This window comes from Elephantulus edwardii, unplaced genomic scaffold, assembly GCF_000299155.1.
Source record: "Elephantulus edwardii isolate Elephantulus edwardi_28Jun2011 unplaced genomic scaffold, EleEdw1.0 scaffold00017, whole genome shotgun sequence".
In the NCBI taxonomy this organism is placed as follows: domain Eukaryota; kingdom Metazoa; phylum Chordata; class Mammalia; order Macroscelidea; family Macroscelididae; genus Elephantulus; species Elephantulus edwardii.
The window spans coordinates 613504-639142 of record NW_006399767.1 but is presented as its reverse complement, the minus strand read 5'-3'; the positions used below and the strand labels follow the sequence as shown (position 1 = coordinate 639142).

The following is a 25639-nucleotide window of genomic DNA, read 5'->3' as shown; positions in this document are numbered from 1 at the left end:
ACAAATACTGCATGGTGCCACTGTTGTAGAATGGGACTGACATCAGGGTTGGGTAAGACTGAGAAAAACTGGATAAATTATGTATACTGCATTGAAACAGATGAGCGAGAGAACAATTTAAAAGCGATATATGAGAGGGTATTATGGTTATCACAAGAGTCCAGAATTAAGGTTGCATAGTGGAGTGTACTTGGGGGCAGAGGGGGGATTGTATACCAATGAAAGAATTTTAGAATTTTTCTTTTACTTTTCAAAGAAAGGAGTGAACTTGGGGTGGTGGGGGAGGACTGGGCAGGGAAAAAAGTGCAGCAATGAATGAATGGAAATCCAAAATCTCTCTAAATGACTCTTATAAATCTAGCCTCCACTTCAGGTAGTTCTCTGTTGATGTGCTGTTTCAGTCGTTTTTGGATAATCTTCAACAGAATTGTGCTTGCATGTGATATCAATGATACTGTTTGATAATTTCCACACTCTTTAAGATCACTGTTCTCTGGAAGATAAAGAATTAAAAACAGAAAAATCAAGGAAGACAATATATTAAATGATATGGGGTGGGGTAGCTGTGGGAATTGATTCATACTGAATGGTGCCAATGTAGATGTTACACTATGAGATAAATGTTGAAGAACGGGTCAACAGGATTTTCTGATGAATTGAGCATAATGTAAGAAAAGGAAAAAGCTTTAAGATACCACAAAGGTGATGGCATGAGCTGCAGGATCCATGTAGTTCCATGAAATGACAGTTTCTCAAATTTTTAATTCATGCATATAGAAGAATATGGAACCAGGATCAGAAGAAGATTCATCAACAAACTGTGTTATGCAAATGACACAAACTTTATTGAACAACTTTCTGAAAACAAACTTGCTTGAAACACTTTTGGTTCACTTTCGTGAGCAGCAACTAGGGTCTTAGAAGCTTACAAAAATACATCTGCTTTTCTGAGAAAACACCAAATGGCGGATGACGCCGGTGCAGCGGGAGGGCCTGGAGGCCCTGGGGGCCCTGGGATGGGAGCCCGCGGCGGTTTCCGCGGAGGCTTCGGTCGCGGTCTGCGGGGTCAGGGCCGCAGCCATGGACGGGGCCGTGGGAGGGTCCGTGGAGCTCGAGGAGGCAAAGCCGAGGACAAGGAGTGGCTCCCTGTCACCAAACTGGGCCGCCTGGTGAAAGATATGAAGATTAAATCATTGGAGGAGATTTATCTCTTCTCCCTGCCCATCAAGGATTCTGAGATCATCGACTTCTTCCTGGGCATGTCCCTCAAGGATTAGGTGTTGAAAATCATGCCAGTGCAGAAGCAGACACGTGCTGGCCAGCGGACCAGATTCAAGGCCTTTGTTGCCATCGGAGACTATAACGGCCATGTTGGCTTGGGCGTCAAGTGCTCCAAGGAGGTGGCTACTGCTATCCGTGGGGCCATCATCCTAGCCAAGCTCTCCATTGTCCCCGTGCGGCGTGGCTACTGGGGGCACAAGATTGGCAAGCCTCACACCCTTCCCTGCAAGGTGACTGGGCGCTGTGGCTCTGTGTTGGTGCGTCTGATCCCTGCACCCCGAGGCACTGGAATCGTCTCGGCCCCTGTGCCTAAGAAGCTGTTGATGATGGCTGGAATTGATGACTGTTACACCTCAGCCAGGGGCTGCACAGCTACCCTGGGCAACTTTGCTAAGGCCACCTTTGATGCCATCTCAAAGACCTACAGCTATCTGACCCCAGATCTCTGGAAAGAGACGGTGTTCACGAAGTCTCCCTACCAGGAATTCACAGATCATCTTGTCAAGACTCACACCAGAGTCTCCGTGCAGAGGACTCAGGCTCCAGCTGTGGCCACCACCTAGTGGATTTTCTATAACAAATAAAGTGAATTATGTTCTAGAAAAAAAAAATACATCTAAAATGTAATGACTGGTCTCTACCTGTGCAGAATAAAGAAGGGAAGAAGGGGGGTAGGAAGCAAAGCTATACTGCACAATTAGTCCAAAGGACTAAAAGACTACATGAATCCAACTTCCCTAATCCTTAACCAGAACAGGCTAGGGCCCAGCAACCACTGGTGAGCACTATAAAAAGGCCGATCTCATTGATGGAGACTGGTAGAAGTCCCAAGACTGTGAGCCTTGATTACTTTTCAAACCTGGAACACAACTAGCTCCTGAGGTTCAGTTTTCAACCAACAATAGGCCTATGAGGTGCTCACTTTGGCAGCACATATACTAAAATTGGAATGATACAAAGAAGATTAGCATGGCCCCTGCACGAAGATGATATGCAAATTTGAGAAGCATTCCATATTTTTCTTTTTTAATAAATGCTGATGGGGGGCGGGGGGGGGGGAATAGACCTACGAGGTGACCAGTAAGACTAGAGAGGAATTCAGTCCTTATACTAATGAATCAGATAAGGTCAAAAGCATTTTCACAAGGATGGAGTCCTGGAAGCAGGAAGAAGTAGGCTAGAAGGATTAATAGAAATGAGAATTATAGGGAGAAAGTGGGCAAAGTACAATTACATTGTGGGTATTGTAATTAATGTTCTAAAACAAGATGTGTGTGAACAATTTAATGAAAAATCCAATTTGCTTTGTAGACTTTCAGTCAAAGCATAATGGGGGGGAGACATTACAAGATTAAGTAAATACTTCAGTATTAAAGAATAACCATTTAATCCATTACATTTGCCCTTTTTTTGCAGTTATAACAATGTATCAAGTACAAATAATAAATGTAGTTAATTGTGACTAAAAAGAATTGATCATTCTCACATGAGAATAAAATATGGTCTAACCTAGGAATGTTCAGGGAAAACACTTTTTGTAGACAACGGGTTTGGGCAAATATTTGGGTTGCTGTGACCTTGGATTCTCCAAGAGTGAAAACCTAGTACATACTGTGCTTACCTTGCTGCATTTCTCTTACCCTTTTATATCTCTCTGATTTCTCTTTTCTATTGTTGACCCCCACAACATCGCTCCCTGATTGAACATTTAGTTAGAAATTATACCTCACCAACTCTCGTGGGCAATTTGCCTAAGAAATATTTTCCAAATAGACCCCAAACTATGGAAGATCATGCCATCATTCAATAGAATTTGACACTTATAGGTAGAGTATTAGTTAAGGAGCCATAAAGAACTTCTTCTTTCTAACATATGGCTTCCTGACTTTAATTTTTCTTTGTTATTGTTATGTAAGGTAGTTTATGGGTGTCAATAAAACAGCATTCGTCAAAGCCATTGCCTATACACACAATCCATATTCATACACACATGCACATATGTGTAAATACCTGCATGTATGCCCACATATGTGTGTAAATACATGAATGCATGTGCACACATACATGTGTAAAGACATGCATGCATGCACACACACCACACACACACATATATCCACACTATACACATGCACACAAGACAAGTAAGTCTATGCTGACTGACCAGTTTTCCCTCAAAGGTCACTAATTAACTAATTTAGCATGAAGTTTCTTAATTCTGGAGAACACAATCATTTCCACATCGTATAGTGACAAAATGTCTACTCAGAAACAAAAACAAAAAGCAGATTCAGTCTATATGAGACAAGAATTAGAAGTATAACAGTTTATATCCTTTGAAAATGTTCTAAGCTTCCATGTAGCAATGCTTTCATTTCAACAAGAACAATTGTTCATATAAGTATTAAACACATTTATAGGGAAGAATAGTGTTTTAGTTGACAGGTAGCTATTATCAATCACACTTCCTAAGAAATTTTCATTTGACAATAAAAAGAGTCACTGTGGTTAGCCATTCATTATTACTCAAGTAGAAAATAGTTTTTATTCTCATTTAACAGAAAAGGAAACAAATGCACAAAAGATATAAAATTACTTGTTTAAGTCACTTGGTGATATGGTGGAAAAGCCAAAATTTGAATTCTCAGCCTCTTCCAACTTCCTAGACCCTAGAGCTCTGTGACCGATTTTGCAATAAGAAAGCCTATTTATATGACTTTCCATGGGACCAAAAAGTTAAAACCACAACAGGGCAGAAGCAGGAAGACATTGCTTTCTTGGCAGGGAATTTCAAAGGCAGCAGCATTAAGCAATTTCAGGGCCTTTTGCTATATTGTGGGGGCTGCCCTGGATAAGCATGACTACAAAGTGCTCAAATAAAGGAGCAGATTCTTTAAGAAGGCTGTTACCCTTCTAAAAAAAATAAAATAATATAATATAATCAAACTCTGTGCTTACAAGAGTCAAAAGAAAGGGCCTTCACTTTGAACCCTCTGACCACTTCTTCCTTTTCATAATAAGGTCTCAATTTGAGCTGCAAACAAATAGTTGACCAAGTTCTGGAACGTAGCAAAAAAGCATCCTTCCCTCAAGCCCCTTGAAAGGGTGGTGGAATTACAGACAGAACGCCGGGCCTCCGTAAACACCACAGACCTTTAATGTGCAGGAAGTTGAGGATGCTGGTGTTGGTGTCAAGCAGTAGCAGCTGGCCACTCTCCACCGTGACATTGTCGCCATCTTGTGGCACTCCGTCAGGAAACCAGCTGTGTGCCCTCGACCATCTCCAGCAGAACTGAAAGGAAAAGTTGCCCTGGAAAACAGACAGGTTTTGTCTTGAATTGATTTGTTTGTTGTATTACAGTATATTACAGGTGATACACCAAGGAAAAACTTCTTAAAGGAAACAAATTTAATCAAAATCTACTTCAAACGTCTAAATCAAATCAGTCATCTTTTTCTCGCTCTTACAATCAACTCAAACAGGGAAAACTAATGAAAGGACAAAGTTATACCTGAAGAAATGTCTCTGTGTAGAAACCCTGGAATTGTTCAGTGATGAACTATTGAACTATTATATTTTCTTACTTTTGTTCTCTCCAACACAGGGCCCCTTCCACCCAACAGAAAGTGTCTATTATATTTCTTTGTTTTTTTCTGACATGTATTGAGTCTTGGACTAAAAGCCATAAATAGGCCAGAACAGGGAGAATTAAAATGTTTGGCTTGATGGGTGACATTTTACTTTATGTAATTGGTATCATTTTTCACAGGCTTTACCGCCGAGTGTCCCTGTTTTATAGGAACATTCCTCTTCCTTAGTGCTTGGGTTCATGCTCCTACTCCACTTTTTTTTATGTTATTCTTTCCATTCCCTCTCTGGTCGATGCATCAGTGCTGAACAAATCTCAGGCAGAGGCGAAATGCTGACTGACTTCAGATGACAAGTAAGTAGCCTAGAATCTTTGAGACAGAACCAAAAAGTGAGACTGAGAGAAGGTTGCCAGAGCATTGAGAGAAGGTGCCCTGAGGAGTAAAGCAGGCCCTCCTGATCCCCAGTGGTCCGGTCTCAGAAGTTTTGGCTTTCTTTTAAATCACAGTCACACTGCAGTCATGAGGTTTTTGGTGGTTGGGTTTTTTGCTTTTTTTTTTTTTTTTTTTTTCAGAACAAGGATGAAAAACCACAGAAAGCAGTCAGCAGTCACTTCTGATATGAATTGAAGAAGATATCTAAAGGTCCTATAGAGCTATGGAACTTTCGTTACAATGCTGTAAACTCTTGTCATGTCAGCTGCTAACTCATGAATGACTTCATATACAACGAGGTCAGAACACTGTGACCCACAGGGTTTCATTGGTTGACTTTCTGAAGTAGATCATCAGGCATTTCCTTCTAGTCTGTCTTAGCCTAGAAGCTTCACTGAAGCCTGATCAGTATCCCAGCAACACACAAAACTCCAGCGATGGACAAGTGAGAGCTGTGCTTCAACAACCGAATCCAGGTATCACTCGTGGAAGGAGAGAATTCTACCACTGAACTGTCATTGCTCTCTCAATTACAATAAATATCATAAAATCAGCATACAGCAAAGATTCCCTCAAGCTAATGCATACAACATGTTTATGCCTCTCATACACACAATTCTTCCACCCTGTTTCCAACCAAATGTGAAGCCTGACTTCATATAAACCAACTGCCTAAAGGTCTTCTCACAAGATGTTAGAGGCAGATGGAAAATCATTAAGAAGAGAAGGTATATTTATTATATCAAAAACTATACCTCCACAGAAAATAGTGCCCTGGAGTATTTCTGAGAGAGAACAATGGGGGTGAGGGGGAATGTGTCACCAAAAGATCTAGTCGCATTTCTAGGACAGTACACTTACATACAAGACAATAATCTCATATACTATACTCAGCTAATCACCTACACATCTTAGAGTTAGAAAAGCTAGAATCTTTTCATCCTCTGTCTATAGGGGGAAATGAAAATCTATAGCTCATCCTAATTTAAGACATAGAAAAACAATCTTCATCAATCTTAACACCACAAAGAGAACATGTTACATATGAGCATCTCTGAGCCACATGGCCCATGTCCCCATGATGACTCTTGATAGATTAAAAAGTAGGAGGGTATTTTAATTTTATACAATTTCCCATTGAAGCTGGTTATGTTGTTGTAGTTACATGCTGTCAACTTGTTTCTGACTCAGCTGTAGTTGTTGTTGTTATGTGCCATCGAGTCATTTGCAACTCATAGCAACCCTATGTACAACAGCCCTAAACCCAGCTCTATCCTGTGCCAATTGCACTGCCTCTGACACACCCATCCCGATTACCCCAGTCACTGAGTCAATCCATCTCCTAGAGGTTCTTCCCCTCTTGCATCGTCCCTCCACCCTCCCAAGCATGATGTCCCTCTCCAAGGAACTGTTCCTCCTTGAAACATGTCCAAAGTATGTCAGACAAAGCCCCAGAATCCTTGCCTCCAAGGAGTAGCTTGGTTTAACCCTCTCCAGGATGAATCTGTTTGTTTTCTTGGCAGTCCATGCTGTAGGGATGGAAAATTACAAAATAAGTATCATTTTGTGGATTAAGGTGTGCTCAATTCAGGTTATGGTCTTCAGTCCCTTGTTATGTTTCTGACACCTGGACCATGGATAAGAACAACAGAAGGAAAACGGATGCCTTTGAGTTGTAGTGTTAGAGAAGAGTACTGAATATCCCATGGACTGCCAAAAGAACAAACAGATTTATTTTGGAGAAGGTGCGGCCAGAAAGTTCCTTGGAGGCAAAGACATTAAAGCTTTGTCTTTCATACTTTGGGCATGCTACTAAGACAGGCTATTCCTTGGTGAGGGGCATTATGCTTAGAAAGGTGGAGGGATGGCAAAGGAGAAGAAGAACCTCAACCAGGTGGACTGATACGGTGACGGCAGAAATTAGTTTGAATGTGCCAAAGATTGTGAGGGTGGCACAGGATATGACAGTATTCTGGCCTACTCTTCATAGGGTCACTGTCGTACTCAATTTAATGTCATCTAACAACAATAGGCTATACTTCTTCACACATTAAAAAAACCTTATAGCTGACTCTCTATTGAGTTCCCAAGGGTGTAACTCACATGGAAAGAGGTTACCTATCCTTGTCCCTCAAAGCCACCACTGGATTATAACTGAGTGAAAGGCTTTGGGCTAGGGTATAACTCTTTATAGGACTACACCACCAAAGCTCCCATTTACATTGTTGATATTGTTGGTGTTATTATGTGCTGTTAAGTCAGAACCAACTCATAGCTGACCCTCTAGTGGATTTTCATGCATATTAAATCACACACAAGATGCTTGCCCTTCCCTCTCCCTAGGAAAGGTTGGTGGCTTTGAACTATGTACCTTTTGATTAAAAGACAACACCTTACCACTAAGCAAACCTCTTAATTTATTACTGCAGAATGCAGAAAGAGGAAAGATAAATCAACTGGAGAAAACTGGAGTGAAATAAATCAGTAAAAGGATAGGAACGGCTTAGCTGGATGAAGGGAAATCACCTGCACAAGAGGGGGGGACATTTGAAGGAGCTTGTATTTCTGGAGAAATTCTCTCTCTTTATTTTAAAGATGATGTTTCGGGCAGTGTTTCTCAACTCAGAGCCAGTTAAAGTACAGATTTCTCAAGGCCACAAAATGATGGAATAAAAAAAATAAATATCAAGATCTGTCACCTAATAATTTCTTTTGATGACAATCATGCATTAATATTTGAGGACCAATTCAAGACCAAGGGCAAGAGGGAAGAAAAACATGTCCATAATCAAGATGTTGTCTCTAAGTTCAGGGGATTACTGGCAAAAATCAACCAGCAAGCTGAACAAAGCAATATACAGATGGACCATAGGAAATACGAAAAATCCACTAGCATGACTCTGTGCGAGGCACTCGTTCACTAGTGAGAGTGACCGCCCAGTCACAGAATTGTGAAGACCCTCACAGTGACAAAAGGTTTATAACACTCAGAGAGTAATGACATCAAAGGAAGACTTTCCTATGATCTCTTTAATGAATTAATTAACTTGATAATGTTGTAAACATCTTATATTAACACAGACACCTGTTGTCCAGCTCTCTGTAGACTGTTAGGACTTCCTCTCTTAATCTGCAGCACCCGTGTGTCATTCGATGTACTTCACATGTGACATCTTGCCTTGGCATCTCAGTCGTCAAATATTGCTTTATTTATCTAGCTTCACTTAATTCATTGCCTTCAAGTTGGTTCCAACCGGAACTGAACCACCATGTTGTAAGCAAAGTTATAAATTGCATGAGAGGAGATTGTCTGTCTTTCTCCCAAAGAGACACTGGTGAATCCAATCAGAGGTGAGACCTTTGGGTCAGTAGCATTAACTCTACAGAGGACACCATTTAAAGTACCTAGTGGGCAGGGAGTCAATATCATTGTTGTTGTTGTTGTGACGTGCCATTGACTCACCTGTAACTCATAGCAACCATATGGACAGCAGCCCTAAACCCTGCTCTATCTAATGCCAATCTTCTTGTCTCTGACACACCTACCCCAATTATCCCAGAAATTGAATCAATCCATCTTATCAAGGGTCTTCCTCTCTTGAGCTGCCCCTCCACCCACCCAAGCATGATGTCTGTCTCTAAGAACTGTTCCCTTCTTGCAACATGTCCAAAGTATGTCAGATGAAGCCTCAGAATCCTTGCCTCCAAGAAGCAGTCTGGTTTCACCCTCTCTAAGATGAACCTGTTCTTCTAGCAGTCTATGGTATATTCAATTCTCTTCTCCAACACCAGAGCTCAAAAGCATTAATTCTCCTTCTTTCATCTTTTCATAGCAAGTAAGTGCAAAGACTATGGCTTGGACCAGATACAACTTAGTCTCCAAAATGACACTGTTGCTCTTCAGTACTTTGGTGTCAATATCATTACCTCTTCCTTAAAGATAAAGAAGTAAAAGCTCAATGAGCTTAATTGGTAAGTAAAACAGCCTGGTGGTAGATATGATCTTGAGTCACAAAGCAACTCCCACAGATACACTCTCTATCATTTGTTTATGTTTAAATAAAGCATGAAAACACAATAGGGATTATGAAAACCTAGGGCCAAATCTAATGTATGAGGAGACCTGGATATACAGTGATTTTAACTATTTTAGATCTTAACAACTGTTTGGTTATCTATTGTATCAAGAAGAGACGCAAATGTGTAACATATATAAATACGTACATAGTAAGTAGAAGCTTCATTTAGTGAATAAATAATAATTTTTAAATTGGACACTTACTACTGTATGTCAGAGACTTTCCAGAGAGGTTGAAGGGAGAGTGTATCTGGATTAGAATTTAAGACTCAGATTCAACCTCCTTATGAATTAGTAAACTGACATTAGTTTTACCTTAAAATTAACTATTAAATGTCCTAATTTTCAAATGCATATGACCATTATGCATTCAATAACAAGATATCTAAGCTTCTCTATGCCCAGAATTCTCTTTATCGCAATAAAGTATCTTGAAGAGCATAATCAGTAATTCAGTAATTCGTATATAATACAAAACAACCATTAGGTACTAAAAGGAGGTGGCTAAAAAAGTTTCACAAACTCAGCTGATAATGGAAAGGCGGGAGATCCAAGTCCATTCTGGGTTCATCACCATCTGGTGCCTGAAACTCATAGCAATGCTATTGTACAACAACCCTAAACCCTGCTCTATCCTGTGCCAAGCTTATTGTCTATGACACACCTGTCCCCATTATCCCAGTAATTGAATCAATCCATCTCATCGAGAGTCTCCTCTCCTATGCTGTCCCTCCACCCTCCCAAGCATGATGTCCCTTTCCAAGGACTGATCCTGCCCTGCAATATTTCCAAAGTATGTCAGATGAAGCCTCAGAATCCTTGCCTCCACGGAGCATCCTGGCTTCACCCTCTCCAGGACGAACCTGCCTATTCTCCCAGAAGTCCATGGCATATTCAATACTCGTCTCCAGCCCCACAGCTCAAAGGCATCAACTCTCTTTCCATCATCCTTACTTACTCTCCAGCTCTCTGATGCATAACAAGTGATTGCAAAGACTATGGCCTGTATCAGGGCTGCTCTTCAGCCTGTTGGTCTACTTTTTAAAATAAAGCAGCCGCTGAAGACCCTGTGGAAAACAGTAACTTCTAGATTAGCCTACCATGGGCTCTAATGAGTCAAACTGGACTCATTTTCTGGTTTTGGGTTTAAAATCTTAAAAGACTCAAAAAAGTTTAGCCTCTACCCACTCATCAGGTGGGAAAGTTGCAAATAACCCTGTGATTACAAGTATGTACGTTGAAGAATTTTAACTCCTCCTCATTTCACAGTTAACTATGCTGGTCACATCACTCCCTACTGCAGGCCTCTAAAAACACTGAAAATGGCTTGTCTTGCTACCAGATAAATTGGTTCAGTGCCTGCAACAATGGGCCTAAACATTGTAATTGTAAGAATGGTACAGGACTGATGGGCATTCAATTGAGCATCGGCTGGCTCTGAGTCAGAACTAATGCATGGGCACCTAACAAAATCATCTTTCAGCGTCAGCATCATCCAATTTGATCTAATCACCTTGGGGAAAGTATCCTGGTATCGCCTTAGTCCAATTATGAAAAAAAAAAAAGATGTTGATACATTGATAAAATGATCTCTCAACAATATGTTTGACTTTTTAGGGAAAACCATGCTCTGAATCAAAACCACACACCTCCTAATAACAGGTTTTCATCACCACAGTTTTCCAAGGTGGTCTCTCTCCCTTTATTTCAGTTTCTTTCTTTGAGCTCATTTGGGAGCAGGGGTAGAAACAGATATAAGAGATACCAGAATAGAATAGAGATATAAGAACTGTCTGGAACAAGCCCTTGTCTTTCCCTCAGTACATACAGTCCCAAATAATCCAAAAAGAAACAAGCACAAACTTTCCTGCCTCAGCTAGGAAGCTTATGCAATTTGTTTTCTTCATGCAGCTTGTCAGCACTTCTCTGAACTTCAGGGAATGTGCAGTGTCTGCAAATCTTACATGTCACCTTAAATGTACTTGCAACACCACCAGAGTTATCTTGAAAGAAGTCATTGATCAGCAAGTTGGAACACCAAGCAGAGCAAAGACCTATTTGTGAGCGTATGTATTGAGCTGGGCTGGGGAGGAGGTGGGGTATGGGAATAGCTTTAGTCACAGCATCTCGTGGATGACAGAGACAAGGAAGAACTGTTTTGACACTTCACCAGACTGCATTTTTTTCTAAGTACGGAAGTCTGCAAAATAGGAAAAGACAGGCCCTTTTTCTCCACTATTCTCACACTATTTTCTCCACAGCATTTATTTATAACCTATCACACTGTGGTGCAGAGGTGCCCTCGTGGTATCGTGGGTTAAATGCCGGCCCCTAACCAGAGTCGGGAAGCTTTGGTTGCCTAGCGGCAAGAAGCTGTACTGCAATCACAAGCCACTTCTGCAGAGAAGGATGGACAATCTCCTCCATGCAATTAACTGCCTCTGAAAACCCGTTTGGAGGTCGGCTATGGGTTGGTTCTGTCTCTATCATACACAACAACCACCACCAAAAAGTCAGCATTTTTTAAACCATCAGTCACTTCAAGGGAAATGGATAAGGTAGTGTTCTCCCTTTAAGATTTACAGCCTCTGAAATCCTGTGGGGGCAGTTCTACAGAGTCGCTAGGGGCCCAGATCTAAACTCAACGTCAGTGGAACTTGGTTGGGGTTTAGTTAACACACTTTATATCTGCTTATAGTCAGTTAAGCCAGACTAATTACACACATTCCACGAGATCATTTTGATTTTCTGTTGTATTTCCAGTGCTTGGAATAAAGCAGGTTCCACCAAAATTGTCTTGACTTTATAAATGGTCAGTTATTGTTTGGGCTTATAATCACTATACCACAATGAGAAATAAAATTTAAATAATCAAAATAATTTTGTAAGAAGTTGTTAGTGTGTTTTGCTTTTCTTCCGTGTTCCTTGATGTATAAATGTCTTTATTTTTATAAACTAAATTTATCTTCTCTTTTGTGATAGTCATTGTTTCATGAGTGGAACAGTATTTCCACATTCTGACATAAACAGAATTTATTTTATTCTTGATTTGTAGTTCTATATTTGTATGTTCATCTATAATTTATGTTTATGAACATTTACATGTTTCTTTTCATTTTCCCTTTACCCCCTCAGTTAGCTAGTTTTCTTAGAACTATTTATTGAATAATATTTGTACTCCCAGCTAACATCTCAGGAAACATTAATAACTCTCTTGCAATGTTGGGTATAATATTAAACTTGTTGACCAATTAAAAATGCCAACACTTTCATCTATGAGCGTAAAGGCATCTCTTCCAGATAAATTGTGATTTAGTCTTTGTTCTTAAGGTGCTTATGGTATAAATGATAATAAGACAAATAGCCAGATGATTAAAATAAAATGTGATTAATTCAATAATTAAAGATATAACCAAGGTGCTATGGGAGTTCAGAGGATTGATGCTTGAATCAGATGGAGATTGCCTTACAGGTGTACACCAGTACGTTAATCACTTAAAAAAAAGTCCTGGATGTGACCGTAATAAAATTAACACAGGTCTGATATTATTTTTGTTAGTGGTGACGCAAAAGTTATTCTCTAGAGAAAATCCAACCACCTGCAAATTCAGGATTAAGAATACAGCCTCTGACCTTTAGTGCAATAACCCTTTAGGGAACAAAAAAGGAAATTAAATTAATCTGGCATAATTTGTTCTTACTGAGCTCAGGCTAGCTGCAAGTGATCACTGTTTTTCCCTGGTGCTCATAAGACATTCAGTATTACACAATAAATTAAGGAAGTCCTTCTACACTGCCCAGTACCTTGGCCAAGCAAAGACATATCAACAATGCCTTTGTCCAAAGATGTGTGAACAATTCAAATTTAACCTCTGATCTTCTTAGAGAAGGAAGCCTAGTGTTGAGGTGTTAGCACTGCCAAACCAAAGGTCATGCTTCGTAGGAGGAGGAAGAAGAGCCATCTCTTCCTATACAATTTACAGGCTCTTGAAAACCTGCTAGAGGGTCAAAAATGAACTGGTTATGACTTGGCAGTACATAACAACAACTTCTTAGAGAAGCAGGGAATTCATTGGGTGATCTTGTTCTACACACTTTATGGAAACTGAGAATTTGCTGTGCTTTACTGAATAGCAGCTTGATACTTTCCCTGTGTATGTTATATATAGCATTTAAGCTTCAGAATACTATAGCCATCTATAAATTAACTAAGGTTTTCTCCTCCATTTGAAGTTCCTGTTCTCCTTTAATAATACTTCTCAATCTTGAGTCTGATGGTCATTCTATTTGCTGAATAAAAATACTAACAAAGCTACTGGTCATTTCATATGTACAGAGAGAGAATACAACCCTGAAACATTACCTTCTCAATTTTCAAGCATGCAGTATTTCTCTGCTCTGTTCACAGAACAACTTTGCAGTCCAGGTATGAGAAAATTATGAGCACATCTGCATGAGTACAACTAAGTGTTCTCAGATTCCCATTCTTCTTAATGTCAGCCATAACTTGTTATAATCCACAGAGTCAAACACCTGATCATAGTCAAGAAAGCATAAATACACATTCTTCTGGTGTTCTCTACTTTCAGCCAGGATCCATCTAACATCAGCAATGATATCCTTAGTGCCATGGCCTCTTCTAAATCCTACTTGAACTTCTGGCAGTTCCCTATCTATAAAGAGGAATGTGACATCAAGACCAGAGGGAGACTCATTAATAATCTGTGTTATGCAGATGGCACAACTTTTCTTGATGAAAGTGAGGAGGATCTGAAGCCCTTGTTGTAGAAGATAAGAAATGCAGCCTTCAATATGGATTACGTCTCAATGTCAAGAAAACAAAGATGCTTACCACTGGACCAATAGGCAGCATCATGATGGATGAAGAGAACAAAACTGTCAACAACTTCATCTTACTTGAATCCACAATTAACACCTTGGTACCAGCAGGCAGGAAATATGGAGATGGATTGCACTGAGAAAGTCTGCAGTTAGGGACCTCTGCAAATAATTGAGGAGTAATGATGTTTGAGGACTAATGTGTATCTGATTCAGGCCATAGTCTTTCTGATTACTTGCCATGCATCTGAGAGCTGGACAATGAATAAGGATGATGGAAGAAGAATTGATGCCTTTGAGCTGTGGTGTTGGAGAAGAGCACAAAACATCCCAAGGACTGCCAAAAGAACAAATATATATGTCTTGGAAAGAGTGCAGCCAAAGTGCTCTTTGGAGGCAAGAATGATGAGGCTTTGCCTCACAAACTTCAGGCATGTTGTTAGGAGGGGCTATTCTTTAATGAGGGACATGATGCTTGGAAAGGCAGAAGGTTGGCGAAGGAGAAGAAAACCCTCAACCAAATGAATTGACATGACGACTGCTGCAATGGGCTCCAGTGTCTCATAAAGTCTGAAGATGGCACAGGACAGGATGAGGTTCAGATCCACTGTTCATAGGGTCGCATGAGTCATACTCAACTCGACAGTACCTAACAACAACTGGTTGTTGAACATCTCTAATATTACAAGCACAAGACTAGACATTTTACAGTATCACTGGTCCCTCACAACTGGAAAACATAGCTATTATGCTCTTTACTTATAGTATGACACTTTAACTAATAATAGCTAACATTTATTGAGTGCTCTTAGCAGAGGTGATCTCACTTAGCATAAACTCTTTAGACATTTTGCCTGGAAATGCAGAGTCCCTACAATGAACAAACATTTACTGAACTCCTTCTATGGACAACTCACTAGCCTAGACACTGAGGATACAGATATTAAAAAAAAAAAAAAATCAAAGTCCTACACTGAAGGAGTTTCTACTTTAGGAGGAAATAGATTAAAATGTAAAACAAATAACATGCTATTTTTTTCAAGTATATAAAAATAGAGCAAACGTATGTCCTAGCAATTCCACTATGAAGTTTATCAAAGACTTAAAAAGAGTCTTGGATAGCAATGTTCACTGTAGCTCTATTCACAATTGTCAGAAGGTAGAAGCAGCTTAAATTCTATTCATCTTATGTATGGTTAAGCAAAATGTGGTACATACATGCAATGGATTACTCACCCAGTAGAATAAATGAGGTTTTGACATATATTGCAATATAGCATGAGCTTGAGGACATTATTGTTGCTAAGTACTGTCAAGTCTAGTAGAACTCATAGCAAGCCATCTTATGAGCAATGGGTCTAAACCCTGTCCTATCCTGTGTCATCCTCATCCTCTCTGACATATTTGAACCCATTGCTGCAGACACTATGTCATTCCATTTCACGGAGGGTCTTCCTCTCTTATACTGATTCTCCATCTTTCAAAGCATGATGCTTATTGCCTAGGAATGGCTTTTAATAACAATATGCCCAAAGTATGTGAAGTTTTCCCATCCTTGTTTCTAAGAAGCACTCTAGGTATTCTTTCTCCAAGACACAAATGTTTGTTATGCTTAGTGAAATAAGTTAATCACAAAATTACAAATGTTCTAGGTCTCACATATTAAAGAAAAGAAAAGAAAAAGTGAATGCATGGAGACCTAAGTTTGTTAATGGAAACTAGCATTAGAAGGGAGATGAGAAAAAAAGGTTAACTGCAATAGAGAAAAAAATTACATAGATTAAGGGTAGGGTTGCACACTTAATTAGTGTAGTTGCTGTCAAAAAGTTGTACATCTATAAAAATGAAACTTCTAAAGGTGTCTATTAACAACAATAATAAAAAGGTAGATTCTCAAACTGCTTTGTATAATCAGAAACTCCACTGAAATTTAGTTCCTTTATTTGGAAATCTGGGCATATGGTTTCATGTAAAATTCCAATTAATTGATCTAATAATGTATTTAGTGCTATCTTACACCTCCTAGTTTGTTGTATCGTGTCTTAAAAGTTTGTAAATGATGATTCAAGATACAGTTGGTTTATTGTGTGCCACTGAGTTGGAATCTAATCACAACTGTCTTTCCAGTGGGTTTTCAGAGGCAGTTAATCACAGGGGAGGAGACTGTTCATCCTTGCCTACAAAGCAGCCTGTGGATTCAAATTATGGGCCTTTGGGATTGCCGTGCAGCTTCTTACTACTACGCCACCAGAGCTCCTTAAGGTGTAATTGCTTACTATTAGGCTGAAACAGCAAAGGAAGAAGGAAAGTCAGGAATAGGAGGAGGATATAGAACATGTGTCTAACTACCTCCATGAACAAATGTCTTCTGCCATAAAAGACCAGAAGAAATGAAAGGTGCCTGGCTACCATTACTGAACATTTTGATCAAATATTCTATACAAGAGTCCTGATATATAGGAGAAAAATACATAGTAGAATTTCAAATTATCATGGATGCTAGCTGGACTTTCTGGAGCGAGGGGGAGGGGCTGGGAAAACCCCTGAAACTATTGTCCTTCAGTAATCTTGAAAACTTAAAGTGCCGCATGGAATCTTAAAACCAAACATTAGTTTTTCTTAACTAGTAAAAAGGTATGCCTTGAGCATTACGGTCTTTTAATATCTATGTTGGATCAAAGTAATAAGGTTAAATAGGAAAGTTAAAGGACAGTGAATTTATGTTAATAATGAAAGGAATAACCCTAAAGAAATTTGAGAATCATTGTACAGCTTGAAGAACGGAAACAGCATCACTGAACTGTACATGTAAAAGCAACTTTATTGGTGTGTGTTTTACTGTGTATATTCTTAATAACAATAAAATTATTTTTAAGGTTTTTGTTGTTGTTGTTGTATACCGCCAAGTCAGAACCAACCCATACCCGATTCTTTGGTGGGTTTTCAGAAGCAGTTAATTGCTGGGGAGGAGACTGCCCATCCTTCTCTCACTCATTGGTTGTGTTATTGTTGTTATGTGCCGTTGAGTCACTTGCGACTCATAGCGACCCTATCCATACACTCATTGGTGCACTGGAACAACAGACCTTCGGGGCTGCAGTTCAGCTTCTCACCACTAGGCCACCAGAGCTCCCGGATTTGATTTTTTTTTTTTTTCAAGGAAGTAAGAGGAAATGTGGATGGTAAAGAGTTGGAAGTATTGAAAAGCAAGGAACTCATTAAATATACAAAATGGGTGAACTTGGAGGGCATTATGCTGAGTGAAATATCTCAGTCACAAAGGGACAAATACTGCATAATGCCACGGTGGTAAAGCAGGACTGACACTGGGGTTAGGGGGAATCTAACAAAAGAAAAGATAAATAATGTATACTGCATTGAAACAGATGAGGGAGAGAACTGTTTGAAAGGAATATATGACTAGATATTATTTTCATGACGAGAGTCCAGATGAGAACTTCATGGGGGGGGGACTAGGGAGGGGGATTTTATAATAATGAAAGGCTTTTTGGGGGGGGGTTCTTTTTTCTTTTTTACTTTTCAAAAAGAAAAACCAACTGGGGGAGGGGTGGGCAGGGAGGACAATGTACAACAATGAATGAATGGAAATCCAAAGTCTCTATAAACCTTCATTAAAATTTCAATTAATAAAAAGTGGGGAAGAAAAATTAAGAAAACGTTAAAAAATATGGATGGTAGTTGCTATTTTTATACTGAATAGTTAAGAACTGAGAAGATGCTGGCCAAGAGATTGGAGTGGGAGCCAAGCGCTACCTGAGGGAAGGATCTGGGAAGCAGCACAGTGTGAGTATTCTAGGTGCAGAGGAGAAAACATCAGGTAGCTAAAACTGAGAAGGGAAGAAAAGAATAAAGGAATACACAGCTACACAGCTTTTCTGCTGCTGCAATGGGATCCTAGCTGTTTCTACTGCACAGTGGATAACAAGTCTTTCATATATCCTAGAGAAAACAATTGAGTGTCCTGCAGTCTAACAGAGTCAAAAAACTATTGCCTTCAGGGATGATAGAAGGAGAATAGATGACTTTGGGCTGTGGTGCTGGAGAAGAGCATTGAATAGATCATGGACTGCTAGGAGAACAAACAGATTCTTCCTGAAGAGGGTGAGACCAGGCTGTTCCTTGGAGGCAAGGATTCTGAAGCTTCATCTGACATACATTGGGCATGTTGCAAGGAGGGATCAGTCCTTGAAGTGGGACATCATGCTTGGGAGGGTGGAGACACAGCTCAGGAGAGGAAGACCCTTCATGAGATGAATTGACACAGTGACTGGAGTAATGAGGGTAGGTGTGTTATAGACGAGGAGGTTGGCACAGGACAGAGCAGGGTTCAGAGCTATTGTACATAGTGTCGCTATGAGGTGCAAACGAGTCTATGACACTTAACAACAACAGGTAAAATCTGTATTAATCCCTGATAGTTGTTGGTTTTGTTTTTGGTTTTATTTTTATTTTTAAATAAAGCTCTATTGGAAGTCAAATCTGCTTATTAGGAGTGTTGCTCCAGAGAAAAAGAAAGGAAATCTCCTCCCATGTAAATCATTGCCTCTGAAAACCTGCTGAAGGATCAGCTATGAGTCAGTTCTGATTTGAAGGCAATGAGCTGAACTGAGTTCATGCCTAATTTAACCTTGTGACAGAGATTACATGGCCTAAAATATTATCTTGATCTTCACGGAAACATTTTGCTGACCCTTGGTAAAGGGACAGATAACAGAATAAGCAAAGTAATCCCATGTTTATTTGTGATTACTTATTAATATGTAGTGAACAATTCCATATGGGTTTCACTAAAGACCAGATCGTAAGCATAAATGAATCCATGTTTATCTTACTTAGCTTAGCTTACTGAGCACTCTATATTTGTCAAGGACTGTCATTCTGAAAAGATGTTCTGATTGTCTAGGAAGGTGCTGCAGGATTGTAGAATGCCAGGTATGAGCCATACCTAGATTCAAAACCTTAGACGTGATAATAAAGGATGGAATTGTTCACTATAGATTACTCAAAGCTCAAAACTCATTACTGTAGAGTCAGAACTGACCCTCTTGCAGGTCTTCAGAGGTTGTAAGTTGCACAGGAGGAGACTGTCCATCTTTCTCATACGAAGTGACTGTTGGATTCGAACTGTCTGCCTTTGGGATGGCAGCACAACTCCTTACCCACTAGACCACCAGAGCTCCCTTCCCTATAGACTAGTGATTAGTAAGGAGCACAAGTAAGACCGTACTAACATTACTTATTGGGTAATTGGACATTGCGCTAGTATATTCCAAATTAATACTATCATATGAGCACTGGTGGCTTAGTAGTAAGAAGGTTTGCCTCCAATCCAAAGGCAGGTGGTTCAAATCTATCATCTGCTCCATGGAATAAAGGTAAACACTCTCCTATGATGCAACTCGCAGCCTCTGAAAACCTGGTAGAGGGTCAGCTATGAGTCCATTCCAAGCACATAACAACTAGTTAGTAGTAATAATGCATATTGTCCAATGACCTATAACATGCCCAATGCAGATTCCACTCCATCACTATGGAAATATGTTTCAATTAGAACTTTCAATGACTGAAAATAAGTAATTACAATGCAGTTACCTTGGAGCTCAGAACCTAGTAAACAAAAATATCTTTTAAAGAGACAAACATTAAGTACTGAAAACTGGTTTAATCCTAATTTTCCAGTAAAAAAAAAAATCACTTGTACAAATCGCTTGTAAACAGAAATCTCTGAAGGCTTATCTTATAAGGGAAGTGGAAGTATCGGCAGATGTATGCACGTATAGGAGGCATGTGTGTGCATTAGCACATGTGCACACACACACACACACACACACAGAGTGCCAAATAAAAAGATTGGCATATACACGCTAGCCTTCTCCACAGAGCTGACAGACTGCCATTTAACCAGCAAGCACACAGCACGTGTTTCTGCTCCCAGTCACCAGAAAGAGACAAGGTTAACATTTTAAGTGATGGACTATAGCATGTTATTTCCCCATGCAATGGACCCATGACTGCACCACCTTAGAAAACACTTAATTTCCGTGATTGAATACACAGAGCGCTCTTTTCCTGCCATGAACATTTGACAGCTCCTCAGTTTTATACACCAGGGGAACCTTTTTTTCCCCTCCTTTCCACTTTTATACCTGAAGGGAAACAAAATGAATATGTGGCGGCAGAGGAAAAGGGAGGCAGCCTAGAAAATGATGAGAACCAGTTTATAAGCATCACTGTTATTTTATAATGCAAGTATTCCCTGCCATCTGGTCTAATTATTGCTAGTCTTTGGGCTACCATCTTCGTAAAACACAAATAATGAATTCCTCAAGGGCGAAAAATATATAGAAACAAATAAAGGTTTATTACAAGTAGCGCCCAGGCTAAAGAAGCATCAAGCTACTTTGTAGTGAGCGATTAACTAGGAAACTGGATGGGTTTTCAGTTACTATAAATTGAGTTCCCTTCATTTTCTTTTTTCTTTTTTGGATCCACCACCTTTCTGAAGGTGAAGGAGCTGATAAGGTTTATTTCTAGGATGAAGATTTTTTTTAAGAAAAAAAAAACAAAACAAGCAGTTACTATGGAATCAATTAAACTCAAGATAACCCTACGTATTTCTGAGAAGAACTGTGCTCCACTGGATTTTCAGCCTCTGACCGTCTAGAAGTAGATGATCAGAATTTTCCTCTGAGACTCCTCCAGGTAGATTCAAACCATCAAACCTATGGCTAGTTGCCAAGTGCTTAACCCGGTGCAGCACTCCTGTACTTCACCAATTCTGGACATTTGCACCAGAAGGAAGACAAAAATTTTTAACTTTTCTCAGTCTTCCAGCAGGCATCAGATCTGCCTGTTGTTATGTATCGGTGAGTCGCTTGCGACTCATAGCGACCCTATGTACAACAGCCCTAAACTCTGCTCTGTCCTGTGCCATTCTCACTGTCTTTGACTCTCCCAACCTGATTGCACCAGTCACTAAATCAATCCACCTCATAGAGGTCCTTCCCTTCCTGCGCTGTCCCTCCACCCTCCTAAGCATGATGTCCTTCTCCAAGGACCGGTCTCTCCTTACAACATGTCCAAAGTATGTTAGATGAAGCCTCAGGATCCTTGCCTCCAAGGAGTAGCCTGGTTTAACCCTCTCTAGGACGAATCTGTTTGTTTTCCTAGCAGTCCATGGTATTCTCAATACTCTTCTCCAGCACCAAGCTCAAAGGCATGAATTCTCCTTCTATCCTCCTTGGTCATTGTCCAACTCTCTAATGCATAACAAGTGATTGTGAAGACCATGGCCTGTATCAGACGCACCTTAGTCTCCAGAGAGAAACCATTGCTCTTCAGTACTTTGGAGAGGTCCCTAACAGCAGACTTTTCCATAGCAATACGCCATGTTCTCAAAAATACTGAAAAAGGTGCTAAGCATTCTACAAAGACTTCAGATCACCTCACTGAGGGATGTTCCCAGAGTTATCTGATACACATGTCTGATATAATACTCTTCCCTTGATTAGAGAATAAAACCAAAGCCTGGAAACCTCAACAAACCCTGGGACCCCTTCTTGTGAGGGGCTATCTAGCAGATTACCACTCATCGTGACTATGAACAACAGGTTGGAACCCTGCTCGATCTTATGACATCGCCACAATCTCTGTCACGCTTGAGCCCATTGCTACCTACGATCCTTGTGTCAATCCATTTCATTGAGGCTCTTCTCCTTCACTGACTTTCTACCTTTATCAGCTCTTTTTTTCAAGAAATGACTCCCCCTGACAACATACCCAAAGTATGTGAAACTGCCCTTTCCCATCCTTACCTCTAAGGAACACCTCGGTTACACTTCCTTGAAGAAAGATTTATTTCTCTCTTTTGTGTGGGTTTTTTGGGGGTGGTGTTTTTTGTTTGTTGGTTTGGTTTGGTTTTTTATTTGTTTGTTTGTTTTTTAGCCATCCTTGGGATATGCAATACTCTGCCAACACCACAATTCAAAGGCTTACTCTTCTTTGGACTTCCTTATTTCTTGTCCAACTTTAAGATAAAGCAAATGAAAATAGCATCAGTTGAGTTAGGCACACCTTAGCCTTTAAAGTGACATCTTTGTTCTTTAGCTCTTGAAAAAGATCTTTGACATCAGATTTGCCCAATATAATTTTTTGGTTTCTTGAATGCTTTACCATAGTGTTGACTGTGGATCCAAGTAAAATAAAATCCTACACAATTTCAATTCCTTATCCATTATTATGATTTAGCTATTAATCCAGTGGTGGAAACTTTTGTTTTCTTGGTATGGAGATTTACTCCATCCACACTGAAGGCTGCAGTCTTTGATCTTCTATAGTGAAAGTACATCAAGTCTTCTTCACTTTCTGTAAACAAAACTGTACTGTGCGAATAACAGGTTATTAATGAGTCTTCCTCCAATCATGATGTCATATTTGCCTTCATATATTTGAGTATCTCTACTGATGAATCCAGAATATAGATTGAATGGGCATGGGGAAAGGAAGCAGCTCTGATGCACGCCTCCCTGATTTTAAACCATGCAGGGTTCCCTTATTCTGTTCAGACAACTGCTTCTTAGGTTTCACATCAGCACAAGCTAGTGCTCCAGGATTCCCTTTCTATTATTTGTTATGATCCACACAATCCTTTGCTTAATCAATGAAGCACAAGTAAACATCTTTCTAGCATTCTTTACAGAAAAATCCTTATTTGGCAAGTAGATTCCAACTCATAGTAACGTTATATCTGTACTCCTTAGAAACAGATTGCCAGATATTTCTTTCAGGACACTTTTGAAGGAGCTCAAATCATCAATTTTTTGGTTAATAACTACATACTTAAGTATCTGTACAACTAGGGGTTTCTTGAATAGGAAAAGAAATTATTAATATGCTAAAGTATTACTCATAATTAGATTACATTATATAGCAAAGATTAAGGAATTCTATAACGTGGTTAAAATCCCTAAAGTTGGTTTGAGTTCATCAAAATATGGGTCTGATCTAATCAGGTGAGTCTTCTAAAAAAGAGATTCTCCCACGGGCAGTAAAGGAGCAAATTACCATGCTAAGGAAGAGGTGTCTGGGAGCAAAAATAGATACTCAACCAACAGTCAGCAAGAAAAGAAGGCCCTCAATGCTATGGTCTCCAGGAACTGATTTATTCTAACAATGTAAAGGAGCTTGAAGAGGACCCACAGGCTCCTGAAGAGAAAGCAGTCTGGCCAAGACAGTAACTCAGCTTTGTGCGTGGGCAGAGAATCCAGTCACACGGTGTGTGTCCAGACTCCTGACCTCCAGAACTGTAAGATCTAATCTATGGGTACGGTTTTAACTTGGTAATTTGTTACGCAGCAATACAAATGAATACAATCTCATAATGGGTTTCAATTTTGCAATGAACACATCATTGTTGTTCGGTGTGACGGAGTTGATTATGACTCACAGCCACCCTATATACAGTAGACATACAGCAGCTGGAAACCCTGCCCAGTTCTGTACTAATCTCTCTCTAGTTAAATCCACTACTGGAGTCACTGTGTCACTCCACCTCATTGAGGGTTAGTGGTCACGTATCCTCCTTTGCACTGAAGTCACCATTTACCAGGACAGGAAACAGTAAGACCAAGCTGGGATGTAAGGATTAGGCTGAAAGCCAGGGTCTCTCATGGCCTGAGAAATGGTCCCCCACATGTTTGCCATGCACCATGTAATATTAGAATTTGTGCTCCCAGCAACTTACAGTTCAAACCTGACACAGGTCTTTCATTTACTCATAAGGACTTAAGACAACCAAAGTGAAAACTGTTAAATGCTAAAGTACTGTACCACCTTACAACCTCACTCTATGTGGGAAGAAGGAAGAGAAAACGTCCCTGATCCTCAGCCTGGACATAATATGCATCCTTTGGGAGATACGAATTTTTTAAAGCCCATATCATAACTCCACTTCTGAGAAAGTATTTAAATATAATTGGTATTAATAACACTCGTCTTTCTTGAGCGTTATGTCCTGAGGACAGAAGAGGATCTTTTTCATTTACTGACTAGAGAGGCACAAAATTGCAGGAAAAGACCAAGCTCAATTTATGCAAGAGATTGTTCCACTGCCTGATAGCATCACCAACCTGACTAGATCGCCCAGAAGCAATTGTTACATCAGCCACAATCCATAGTGACCTCATGCATGTCAAAGGAAACCATGCGCCATAAGGTTTACAATGAGCTGACTTTTCAGTAGATTGTCAGGCCTTCCTTCAGAAGCGTCTTTGGGTGGATTCAAAACTCCAACCTTTCTGCTAACAGCCAGATGAGCTGTTTGCACTGTTCAGGGGCTCCACCAGATTTTGCTAACTCTTTAAGCTTCAGAGCAGAGATTAACACAATTTTTTAGAGACACCAAAAGAAATATGAATTAAGGATTTGAAATTTCCTGGTATTTAATTGGCATCACCTTCTGTCATTAAATATCCCTATAGATATTCCCTAGTATTTGAGAGTGCTAGGTTGAAGGCATTCTAAAACAAGGTTTTAAGGCTAATACCACAAAATTATCTGCCTTAATGAAGCAAACAGGAAATTGACAATGATTAAATGACGTGTTACAGAACTGGGATGAAAATTCAGGAAATTAGAATTGGGGTCACTTGCCTATCTGCCAGGGTGCAAACACCTTTTTTTTGCATACAGAGTGTGTTTCATCCTCCCTGTCACCACTGTTCACGTTTACTTAGTGCTCACTATGGGCCAGGCATTGTTGTAATGACCCCTGTACCCACCGACACATAATTGAATTTCTAAGCTCTTAGAGGCCAATTTCAAATACATTGTTCCCTTTCGTCCAAATGTATCCGCCACACATTGTCCCTTTTCTGCCAAACCCTGTTTATTGGTTCCAGATGCAATGAATCATCTACGGACTTGAGCAACATTAGAGGTAAACACCAAGGTTAAAATGTAGAGATAATTGAATAACACCAACTACCAGTAACAGCAGCCCAGGCAAAGAAGGAAATAGACCCAGAGATGTCAGATAGGGAAGTCTGATGGAAACCCTCCACTCTCAGGATCAAAACCACATGCCATTTTGACATGAGAGAAAAATATCTGTGGTTTATTCTTCAAAAATGTTTATATACTCACTACTAAAACAAAGATGAACTAGCAAGCAGGTAGAAGCATAATTTAAATGCCCTTGTGATTTCAAATAAAAAAATCCAAATCCAACTATCATGCATACAATATATTGTGTTTTAGCTTTCTTTAAAAATATCTAATTTCTTGATTGTTTTGATTGCTAATAAATGAGCTGAGTGGAATACATGCATTGCCCCATCCGCAGTAAATTTTCTTCAAAGATCCCACACAGCAGATTTTTTAATTTTATTTTAATATTTTCTT

General features: G+C 39.8%; 1 protein-coding gene across 1 annotated transcript in view; it reads right to left on the bottom strand.

Annotated features, from left to right (window-relative positions):
* The window catches only part of PKHD1 (polycystic kidney and hepatic disease 1 (autosomal recessive)), an 866042-nt gene that overhangs the window by 614454 nt on the left and 225949 nt on the right, over window positions 1–25639 (bottom strand). Inside the window, exon 35 of the mRNA XM_006882114.1 lies at window positions 4432–4588. Within this exon, the coding sequence (XP_006882176.1) occupies window positions 4432–4588 (157 nt within the window). The remainder of the gene's footprint in view (window positions 1–4431; window positions 4589–25639) is intronic.